We start from the raw sequence: 12,108 nt of genomic DNA, 5'->3' as shown, positions 1-12,108 counted from the left end.
GAGGTTGGGGTGTGGCCTTGACTAACTGCCACTTTGCTCGTTTGAAAGCCATGGGTGAACCAAATTCTCTGGGCGGGCAAAGCAGAGAAAGGGGAGGTAACACTGCCCCTTATGACCTCATAAGGAGGAAGATTCCAGATAGGCCCATCTGAGCTTTCATTTTCTCAAAGGCAGAGCAGGATACCCAGGGCTCGGTTTACACCTGTCTCCATTTCTAGCCACTGGGGGGTCATAGGCAGGCTGGGGGAACTCATTTTAATGTTAAAAAACCTCATAAAGTGACATTTTTTTCATGCCATGGGACCTTTAACAGAACAAAGAAAGGATGTGGACATGAAAGCAGGTGAGTGAGCAGAAACAAATGAACAAAAACAAAGATATGAAATGTTGATTGAAAGTCCTTTTCCTTTTCCTTTTGTGAGTAGGGGACGTTCTGCATAAAATCATTAACCCAGTAGGTCAAGTCCAGCAAAAAAATAAAACCTACCATCCATAAGCCACCTAAACACAAACCCTGTGGCACTCCACAGTGCTGCACCGCTGCATCATGCTTATTTACCTGAATGATAACTCTGCGTCGGACCACCCTGGTGGTCAGCACCTCCTCCTCTGAGCTATCAGAGGACAGCACCCCTAGCTCCTCCTCTATCTCCTGGGAGAGCGCACACAACCAGCATGGGTCAATGCATCAGGGGTCACAACAGCACACTCCTACACACAGCAGCTGTTCCTTCTTTTCTCTGAACGTCACTTGCGTGTTCGCTTGCCAATTGTGTACAGACAAATGAAATGAGAGAATAAATAACAAGTATGGCTTCACACAATAGTGATGAGAGACGAAGAGGAGGCACAGTTATACAAACACATTCAACAGAAAGAAACGTGAAAGGATGGGAACCCGTGTGTGGAATCCAGGGAGTCTCAAATTCCCCGATTAACAGCTAGAACACCCCCTTAAATTTCTTGGTCAGATTTTAGCAGGGGGTGGCACTGGTGCCGGTTAATCTTCTGGAAACTATACACTAAATATAGCTGGAATAATATTTGTAGGATGTTTGTTTCCTTTAAAGTTCTGCTACTCCTTTCCATGATTGACAGGACGTATTTACGACGTAGTTTTGTTTGAGTCTTCATTTGCCCAAATCTCTACAATGGTAAGTGCTAAGTTAGCACAAACCATAGAGTCACAATAATTACATTTATGGGAAATATGCTAGGTCAAAATATGCCTTTCCTTTAATGTGTACCTACATTATTTTGGAATACAGTTCACAGTACAGGACTCTTCGATTATCAAATGGTATTTTGCACACTGATGGGAACAACAAGCAGAAATCAAAGGGTGCAAAAAGGTGCGGGTGTGAAAAAAGGAGTTAAATGTTTTACAATCAGTTGTATAGAGCAGCTCGTAAATGTCAATGCTCACTTCAAACCGAACTGAGGACACAGCGACGCATCACAGTAGGAACAGTAGTTTGTTTTTAGGCCCTCATGCACTCAACAGCACTCATCAGCCTCATTAGGGAAAAGTGCAAACGTGGGTTTTTAAAGTTCTGAGTCTTGCAGCACCACAGCAACCAGTCTGGCCAGGCAAAAAAAAAAGCCAGTGCAGCACTCTGCTCATGCTCAACACCTTACCCTTCCCAGGAAGTCATCATCATCGGAATACCCTGCCTGATCTCTGGAAGGAAGCTCCTCCCACACAGGGCCGTCCGTTCGACACTCCCGTGACCCCTCTGAATCGTAAGCTAAATCACCGAGACTTTCACTCCCAGAGGAGAAACGCTTGCAATCTTCCACTCGAAGGAAAGGGTGAGTGGTGTACTGAGAGCTCCCTTTCAGGAAGCTGGCATCAGTGCCACTCCCAGGCATTGGGGACGGGGGTTCAGAGACATGATACATAACCTCATCTTCCAGTTTTACTTCATCTGGTTCAGAGTGGTCAGGGAAGGCTTGTTTGCAGTCGAAGAATTCCACATCCGAGTCAGAGTGCTCGGGCGATTCCGATCCCTTTCTGAGATCCTTTGGACGCTCTGATTCAAAGTCGGAGACCGTTTTCTCAAAGTCTGAGAGAACTCGGTTAAAGTCTGGGGAAAACTCAAAGTCTTCAGCCTTTTCAGACTCTCCCTTGGTGCTGGCTTGAGTCAAAACCTGCGGTGAAATTGAGTCACTGAACACTGGACTCAAGTTAGATACTCTTAGGGTTGGATGTCCTGAAACTACTGCATCATAATCTTGTGGTACAAAATACTGAGTAGTCATGGGGGTAAAAGGCTCACTGGACTGTGCTTTCTTAGGTGAAAACCCCCACTCTGAGTGTCCATACGATCTGTCCCACTTGAAACATGATGTCTCAACAGATGCAGGAAGAACTGGAGTAACAGTTCTGTGGGATGTGTACAAGTTCTGTTCAGGTAGCTGTAGGGGAATTGACCTGTCACCAGTGACCACCACACCTATTTGAGTGGCACCTGGTGTCGCTGTCTTAGCAGACAACCACTTGCTTTCCACCTCATGGTCTGTTTGAAATTGGGTTTCCTCTGGAGTCTGAGGAGAAGCCTGTAAGTGAATATCAACATGAGCTAAGTAGGTTTACAAAATAAATCAACACACAGGTCGGTATGCACCATTAAAATGACCTCAACACTTCACCAGGTTAGCATCACTGCACGATGGTTATTTCCCATTCATTCAACATATCATTAAGTTTAGAGCAATATGATTTGAAGCGATGACATGCAACCTAGAACGAGACAATAAGAAATGTGGAAGGACCATTAAGTATTTCACCATTCCTGACACATTCCAGAAAAATTCTGGACACATTCGATGCATTGACGGAACTTAATTTTGTTATTAGTTCATTCCGGAAAGATTCTGAACGCATTTGATGCACTGACTGGACTCCATTTTGTTAATAGTTCATCAAGGCAGTTATTTCCTTCATCCACGTAAAATGTTAATGAATTCTTCCAAAACAAAGGTGAGTCTTGATTCATTGTCATGCTTTCAGTCTTACCCTTTGCGATGCTGTCTTGTCCTTTAATTGTCTAGCACTGATGCCTAGGTTTCTTTTTGGCTCTTGAACTGGTTCCTCAGGAGAGTCTTTTTGGAAGTCCTCTTGCCAAACCGGGGTTGGTAATGTTGAGATCCTTTCAGCTTCTGTTCTACACTGCATCCATTCATATCGCAAAACTTCGGATGGCGGTCCTGTCATTTTTTGCCCGTCAGGATTGACATGTCCCTTCTTAGACTTTGTCTCATTAGTTTGAATTAGTAAGGGTGACACAGCCAATGGCTCTTTGATCGGTAATGATGAAGGCTGGCCGGCCAATGAAGGAGATGTCACATGACTCCAAAGTTCAGTACCATCCCAACAAAAGCCTAATTCCTCCTCTGACTCAACAGTTTCAGGGCTCAGTGGCCTTGGGCAATCATCAATCCAACAATCAATAGGTAAAGCAACAAACTCAGAGTCCGGCGACAAAGACAGCGGTGGCGAAGGTGACCTATCGTAGGTAGCTTTCATAAAATAAGAAGACAATATACTCATAAAATCTGGTACTGGTGAGTCAGGCAATAGTTGTCTGAACTCGTTGACAGATGATACAGATTCACGTGAGGATGGTCTTTCAGTCTCAGTATCTCTTTCTGACGTGACTATAAGCTCACACTCTGAATCTGAACCCAATGATTCAGGTGATGAAAACCTGTGTGTACTGGTACACTCCAATGATACTGCAAACTGAGGGATGGGAGAGTCTGGAGACAGTGACCTGTTCTCATCAAACTCAGGCATCGATTCTGGAGAAGATGCTCTTTTATCATCAATTTGCATTGCTGATTCAAGCCACGTGGGTCTGTATCCAGGCATTGACTGAGATAGCCATGGCCTCTCTCTTTGATTCTGCCCATCATCTCCAGAATCCGCACTGTCAAACTGAGTATCCAAATTTACAAATGCCACATTCTCTATATCTGAGGCTACAGTTCCAGGTGAGGATGATGCTGATCTGAGGAATGTTACATATTCTGGCATTGCCACTGTAAATCCAGGTAAGGGTGAATCTGGTGAGAGTGGTCTAAACGCACTGACTGATGTTATAGATTCTGGTGAAGAGGGTGTTGCTTCTATTACCATGGCTGAATTAGGGGATGTGGGTCTGTAGTCTGTCTCAGGGGCAGGTATTTCAAATGTGTACTTAGTCTGTCTGTATGGAGTTGCTCCGGAAAACAAAGGGTGTTCAAGCATTGGTGGAAGTGACTCTGAAACAGTTTTGTCAGATATGACTTGGGGACTTGAAGTGGAAAGAAAGTCAGTTGTGGCTGTGTCTGTTGAAATAAATGAATATGTCACTTCTGAAGGTGGTACTGTGGCAATGGCATCATGCTCATTTCTATCTTTTACCTCATTATCTTGTTCATCCTCTGAAACACTCCTTTTATCTTCTTTTGTACTGCCAATAGTTTGCATAAACCCTGTTTTACTGCCAAAAGTTTCTCCAGCATACTGGGCATCATGTACTTTAGAAATCAGCTTCCAGAGTTGTGCATCACAAACAAGATTATACTCAGCTGCCATGCTGGCTGATTCTTTATGTGTTGTAGGTGCTATTTGTGTTGATAAAACAGTGTTGTTGATGGTTGCTTCATTCGCAGCTGGGACATTAAATGTGAGCATTGATTTGGGTGGTAAACATACTTTTTCCCTGTCTGATTCAAAAGACATTGGTGATGCTGACCTTTCTTCTGTACAAAACAGGTCAAAAGTATGTGACAAATCATCTGAACCTTCAACAGTGGGTGATATGTCTCTTACAGTCATGACATTTTCTACAAATGGCTTTGTAAATTCTGGTATTGGTGATTCAGATGGCAGGAATTTAGATTCATCATCTGGTGTCTCTGAGTAAGATGATAGTGGTCTCACGTCTAGGACTCCTATGTCATATGAAGTCAAATCATATTCCATATCTGACAATATTGATTCTGGGGAGGAACACGCATAGTGTGTGGCTGCTGTAGTCTGGACAATATTTTGTGTAAACCAAGGAAGGGGTGAGTCTGGAGACAGCCTCATGTGTTCATCAAGTGAATAAGTAGATTCTGGAGATACTGATCGGATGTTTTCAAGTAACATCAATGCCTCAAGTGACAAGGGTTTGTATTCCGATATGGATTCATCTGATAGTGGCCTCTCTTGTACTGATTCAGATGAATGTGGCCGGTTTTCGACACCATAATTCATTGACATCAACCACCCACTCAAAGCATAATTAAAATCTAATTGAGTAGATTGAGGGGAGGGTGATCTGTAGCCCACATTCACAATAACACGTTCAAGCATTCCTGGTCTATAATCAGGTATGGGTGAGTCTGGTGATAGAGCCTGGTATTCATCTCCAGATGCCCCAGAGCCAGGTGAAGAAGGTCTACTGTCATAAACTAGTGATCCTAGGCTAGATGAAGGTCTGCTTCCCAAGAATGGTTCCTCATTAAAATCAGTCAACACAGAGTCAGGTGAAGCGGACCTTAAGTCCATATGTGATATGGACGACTCTTGTAGGGCTTGTGTAAAGTCAGGAATGGGTGAGTCTGGCGAAAGCATTCTAAATTCATCTTTATATTTAGCTGAACCCGGAGATTCTGCTCTGTCCTCAAAAAGCCCGGGGATACACAAATCAGTCTCCAAATCCTCATCTGAATATACTGACCCAGGTGATGTGGATCTGCATCTTACTTCTAATACAGTGGGTGCACTAGCGGTGAACTGGGGTAGCGGGGAGTCAGGAGACAAACATCTAAGATCAAAGTCAAACACTCCTGATTCTGATTCTTCTCTGTCCTCGAAATCAAAAATCTGTGAAATCAAAGGATCGTCTTCTATTGCCGAACCTTCAGATTCAGGTGACCTTGACCTGTACGCATTAAACTCTGCATATGTCTCTAGAAAAGCCTGTCTGAAGTCAGGCACAGGGGAATCAGGAGAAAGTCTTTGGTATTTACTCAGAGATGCTAAGGAATCAGGAGAAAATCGGTCGTCCATGACCATTGGGAAAGATGACTCAATTTCCTCACCAAAATCGGACAACATTGATTCAGGTGACAAAGACCTTGAATCCATGTGTGATATAGACGATTCTTGTAGTGCCTGTGTAAAGTCAGGAATGGGTGAGTCCGGCGAAAGAGGTCTGAATTCATCTTTGGATGCAGCTGAACCAGGAGATTCTGCTCTATCCTCAGAAAGCCAGGGGATACACAAATCAGTCTCCAAATCCTCATCTGAATATACTGACCCAGGTGATGTGGATCTGCATCTTACTCCTAATATAGTGGGTGCACTACAGATGTACTTGGGTAGGGGAGAGTCAGGAGACAAACATCTAAAATCAGAGTCAGACACCCCTGATTGACAGGATTCTGCTCTGTCCTCGAAATCAAACATCTGGGAAATTAAAAGATCATCTTCTATTACCGAATCTTCGGATTCAGGTGACCTTGACCTGTACGCATTAAACTCTGGATAGGCTTCTAGAAAAGCCTGTCTGAAGTCAGGTACAGGGGAATCAAGAGAAAGTCTTCTGTGTTTACTCAGAGATGCTAAGGAATCAGGAGAAGATCGGTCATCCATGACCAGTGGGAAAGATGACTCAATATTTTTATCAACATCGGACAACACTGATTCAGGTGACGAAGACCTTAAATCCATATGTGATATGGACAACTCTTGTAGTCCCTGTGTAAAGTCAGGAATGGGTGAGTCTGGCGAAATTTCATCTTTGGATGTAGCTGAACCAGGAGATTCTGCTCTGTCCTCAAAAAGCCAGGGGATACACAAATCAGTCTCCAAATCCTCGTCTGAATATTCCGACCCAGGTGATGTGGATCTGCATCTTATTCCTAATATAGTGGGTGCACTACAAATGTACTGGGGTAGCGGAGAGTCAGGAGACAAACATCTAAAATCAGAGTCAGACACCCCTGATTGACGGGATTCTGCTCTGTCCTCGAAATCAAACATCTGTGAAAGGAAAAGATCATCTTCTATTACCGAATCTTCGGATTCAGGTGACCTTGACCTGTACGCATTAAACCCTGGATAGGTTTCTAGAAAAGCCTGTCTGAAGTCAGGTACAGGGGAATCAAGAGAAAGTCTTCTGTATTTACTCAGAGATTCTAAGGAATCAGGAGAAGATCGGTCATCCATGACCACTGGGAAAGATGACTCAATATTTTCATCAACATCGTACAACACTGATTCAGGTGACGAAGACCTTAAATCCATATGTGATATGGACGACTCTTGTAGTCCCTGTGTAAAGTCAGGAATGGGTGAGTCTGGCGAAAGAGGTCTGAATTCATCTTTGGATGCAGCTGAACCAGGAGATTCTGCTCTGTCCTCAAAAAGCCAGGGGATACACAAATCAGTCTCCAAATCCTCGTCTGAATATTCTGACCCAGGTGATGTGGATCTGCATCTTACTCCTAATATAGCGGGTGCACTAACGATGTACTGGGGTAGCGGAGAGTCAGGCGACAAACATCTAAGATCAGAGTCAGACACCCCTGATTGACGGGATTCCGCTCTTTCCTCAAAATCAAACATCTGGGAAATAAAAAGATCGTCTTCCATTGCCGAACATTCAGATTCAGGTGACCTTGACCTACAAGCATTAAACTCTGGATATGTTTCTAGAAAAGCCTGTCTGAAGTCAGGTACAGGGGAATCAGGAGAAAGTCTTCCGTATTTACTCAGAGGTGCTAAGGAATCAGGAGAAGATCGGTCATCCATGAAAGATGACTCAATATCCTCATCAAAATCGGAAAACATTGATTCAGGTGACCTAGACCATGAATCCATATGTGATATAGACGACTCTTGTAGTGCTTGTGTGGAGTCAGGAATGGGTGAGTCTGGCGAAAGAGGTCTAAATTCATCTTTGGATGCAGCTGAACCAGGAGATTCTGCTCTGTCCTCAAAAAGCCAGGGGATACACAAATCAGTCTCCCAATCCTCATCTGAATATACTGACCCAGGTGATGTGGATCTGCATCTAACTTCTAATATAGTGGCTGCACTAAGGGTGTACGGGGGTAGCGGAGAGTCAGGAGACAAACATCTTAGATCAGAGTCAGACACCCCTGATTGACGGGATTCTGCTCTTTCCTCGAAATCAAACATCCGAAACAAGAGTGGAACAAACTCTGCATCTGATGCGACTGATTCTGGCGATAATGACCTGTAAGTGTTGACATCAGCATAAAGAACTGGCAAAGCCGGTCTGAAGTCAAGTATGGGCGAATCAGGTGAGAGTCTTTTGTATTTACTGAGTGATGCTACAGACTCAGGAGATGAAGGTCGGCCCTCCAATAACATTGGGAAAGATAATTCCATTTCTACTTCCCAATCTGATGCCAGTGACTCTGGTGAGGAGGATCTAAATTCCATGTATGTGTTTAAGGACTCCTGTCTAAACTCCTGAATAGGTGAGTCTGGTGAAAGAGCTCTAAATTCATTCAGAGAGCCAGTAGATTCAGGAGAGGGTGATCTGAAATGGGATATTAACATCAGTGATGCAGGTGAAAAAGGCTTATACTCTGATTCAGAATCGGGTGAAAGAGGTCTCTCTTCAACCTCTAGTTCCAAGGACTCTGAGGAATCTGGTCTATCTTCATTATCAGATGAGGACTTAATCAAAGGTGCATACTCAACATCTGATGTAACGGATTCAGGGGACGTTGACCTAAACCCGACAGAAAATGGATAACAGCTGTCCACTCTTGCTATGAATTGAGGAACAGGTGAATCTGGTGACAGGGCCTGGTGCTCGTCTCCAGATGCCACTGAACCAGGTGATGGAGGTCGATGATCATCGGATAAACAAGCCCCATCTTCACTCTCTAGCTCCGAATAACATACTGACTCAGGTGATGTAGATATGTATTCAGTAGATGAAAAAGTTAAAGGCTGAAGTATAGCCTGTCTGAATTCATTTATAGGTGAATCAGGTGAAAGTCCCCTGAAATCATTTTCAGAGTCTGGTGTGAAGGATCTTTCTTGCACCTCAATAAATGACATGTCTAGAAAATCTGTTTCATTGTCTGACATTATAGTTAATGGTAATGATGATCTTATTCCTGAAACAAACATGCTTGATTCTATAGGTGGATGAGAAAAATCTGGCGATGAAGTCCTTTCGATCCTACCTGATTCTGGTAAGAGTGGCCTCATTTTACCCGTGTTCTCATATTCAAACACTTCATCTCTGCTTCCTACATAATGGGGATCATGTAGTTGACACATCAGCTGGTTCACCCTAAATGTTTCACCAGCTGATTGCTGTTCTTCAAACATGGAAACAACTGATTCATTTATCAGTGCCTGAGGTGACCTGTTTCCTGACACTGCACTCTCTTCTTTCTCCATCTGCGTTTGCATTGCTGGTAGAGCATCTGCATCAGATGGATCTATGTCCAATTTCACACCACCCTCTAACTCTCCCTCTTTTACACTGGAATCTTTCAAATCATATTCAATTGTTTTCTCAGCACAATCAAACGCCCTTGTTTTGTTGTAAAATTTCTCCCCAACATAGTGAGAATCATATATTTTAGAAATTAACTTCCAATGTTCAGCACCATGAACGGGTTTGTATACTGGTACCCTTTTTGCCTTTAGAGGTAAGGTTTGACTACGCATTGATCTTTCTGGGTTCTCCAATACTTGTGATGCTGGTGGGTCAGGTCTCAGCTCGCAAATACTTACGTCTACACTTGATTGGGCACATTCAACATTTGAAACCACTGAATCAGGAGAAGGTGATCTGTGAGCTTTAACTGGAACTGATTCAGTCAGCCCTTTTTGGAAATCTGATATTGGTGAGTTACCTCTGTAGTCATTTCCAGAACCTACTGAATCAGGTGAGGATGGTCTCATTTCAAAGGACAGATGTGACAGAGTGCCATAGTCTAAATTTGAACACACTGAAACAGGTGATGAGGATGTTGCCAGGGTTGTCCAAGGAGAACATTCTGATGAACTCTGTCCAAACACAGGAATGGGTGACTCAGTGGAAAGTGTGCCCAGTATCAACATTGCTTGAGCTGATGTGGGTCTATATCCTGCTTCAGAATCCGGTAAAGTTGATCTTTGGTAATTTTCGGATTGCCAAGCAGCCGCTGCAACTGTTACGTCTGACTTTGTTTGGTAAGAATCTGTCCTTGTTCCAGCAAACTGAAACACTCCTGTTTTACTCATGAAGGTTTCCCCTACATACTGTGGATCACGAATTTGAGAGATGAGCTTCCAAAGTTCTGCATCATATGCTAAACTGTAGACTGGCAATGAATATTCGGTTAAGGGTAAAGGTGAATGATGCTGAGGTACAGAAATTGAAGTCTCTCCAGGCAATTGCTGATTTTCAGGGACATTTGTTTTAAATGAGAATGGTAGATCATCAACAGGTTCATATTCAGTTTTGACAGATTTCTTAGATTCTTTCTTTCTATGATGTTTTTTCTTCCGACTTACAGGTATTTCCTGCTTTGAGTTTCCTTCATCAAACAACTCATGAGATATACCTTCTGTAAATATAGTTGACGAGACGTCAACTTGTGCTGGTGATGTGACAATGTCTTGGTCAGAAATAGGTACAGCTGACTGTACCTTTAGAGCTTCCGTTTCATTATGTTTTATAGGAATTTCTTCAGATTTTGACAAAAGAATAAAGGTTGGGTATTTTTCTAGATCAAAAGTTATGTTTGTTTTTGTCTCAAACTGCTTTCCAGCACATGCTTCTTCCACGGCAATTTCATCTTGTGTGAGTTTATGTGTTATGTCTTTATCCAAAGGTAGTTCAGGTACAGGATTAGGCCTATAATCACTTACAGAATCGCATGAATCAGGAGATAAAGGCCTATTCTCAAAATAAGATAGCAATGGCATAGCATAATACTCAGTATCTGACAACACAGATTCTGGTGATGATGAATGATCATTTATTGTATAAGCATGATGCACGTATGGCATGTATTGTGGTACTGGAGAATCTGGGGACAGACACTCATTGATTGTTACTGATTCAGGAGATGATGCTCTGATGTCTAACTGTGGTGAATGTTGTCTTTCTTCAATATCAGACACAGATATTACATCCCAATCATCATCATATTCAGATTCTGATTCCACTGGTGTTGGTGGTTTGTTCTCTGTATCCCACGCTATCTCTGCTGCAAGCAATCTATGTCCAACGGTAGGGACAATAGATTCTGATTCATCTCCAGCTGCACTGGATCTCTCCCGTATCGTTACAGTAGCAGAATCAGGCCAATTGCAACTGAATCCTAATGCTACGGATTCTGGGGATAAGGGCCTGTCTTCAAAATACTTTGATAACAAATGTGCTGTTTCCAATTCCAAATGTGATGATTCTGACTCAGGCGTTAATGGTCTACGTTGAGAAGTAAAGGACTCTAAGATTGGTCTAAATTCTGGGATAGTGGAGTCTGGTGGAAGCCGACAGTGTGCAGTGATGCTGGATTGAGGAGATGATGGTCTCATCATCTCAGGTGTTTTGTCTACTATGTCAAAAGATAATGATTGAGGTGAGATGGATCTCTCACCACTGTTATCACTGCCTATTGAAACTGGCCTCCCAAATGGTCTTTTGTTTGAAACCATCGGTGTTAATGGCCTTTCCTCTGCTTCTGATGTTACTAGCATAGTGTCACCTAGCACACTCAGTAAAGGTTGCCTCTGGGCAGAAGCTCCAAGATCATCGGCTTCCCATGGGAAAACAGGAGGCGGTAGAGGAGACAAGGGCCTAAACTGAGGCATTAGAGAATCTGGTGCAAGACGAGTCAGCTCATCTGCAGATGACACTGAATCAGGTGATGAGGCCCTACTCTCTGTCAGTAATACCCCTGTATCAGTAACACATTCAAGTAACGATGATCTATCCTGAACTATGCTGTGAGGTTCACAAATGGTTTCATATGTGGATTCTGGTAAACAGGCTATGTAGCTGGATTCTTTAGTCTGGATGCTGCCCTCAGCTCCGGGTATTACTTCACCTACTAAATGAAAATCTATCTGCTCAAACGTTGAGT

The 12,108-nt window shown here is 43.1% G+C and overlaps 1 protein-coding gene across 34 annotated transcripts in view; it reads right to left on the bottom strand.

The window, feature by feature from the left end:
• The window catches only part of ank2b (ankyrin 2b, neuronal), a 188,743-nt gene that overhangs the window by 4,634 nt on the left and 172,001 nt on the right, over window positions 1-12,108 (bottom strand). For 31 of the 34 annotated variants that reach the window (XM_034856387.1, XM_034856386.1, XM_034856382.1 and 28 more), the window contains 2 exons: window positions 1,639-2,559; window positions 560-652 (listed from right to left, as the gene is read on the bottom strand). The exons of 1 other annotated variant lie outside the window; for it this stretch is intronic. In XM_034856387.1, the coding sequence (XP_034712278.1) occupies window positions 560-652; window positions 1,639-2,559 (1,014 nt within the window). The remainder of the gene's footprint in view (window positions 1-559; window positions 653-1,638; window positions 2,560-12,108) is intronic. 2 more of the 34 variants (XM_034856400.1, XM_034856404.1) reach the window with 1 other exon arrangement.

This window comes from Etheostoma cragini, chromosome 19 (genome assembly GCF_013103735.1).
Source record: "Etheostoma cragini isolate CJK2018 chromosome 19, CSU_Ecrag_1.0, whole genome shotgun sequence".
NCBI classification, from domain to species: Eukaryota; Metazoa; Chordata; class Actinopteri; order Perciformes; family Percidae; genus Etheostoma; species Etheostoma cragini.
The sequence above is the reverse complement of the archived record's forward strand: the minus strand, read 5'-3'. Positions and strand labels throughout refer to the sequence as shown.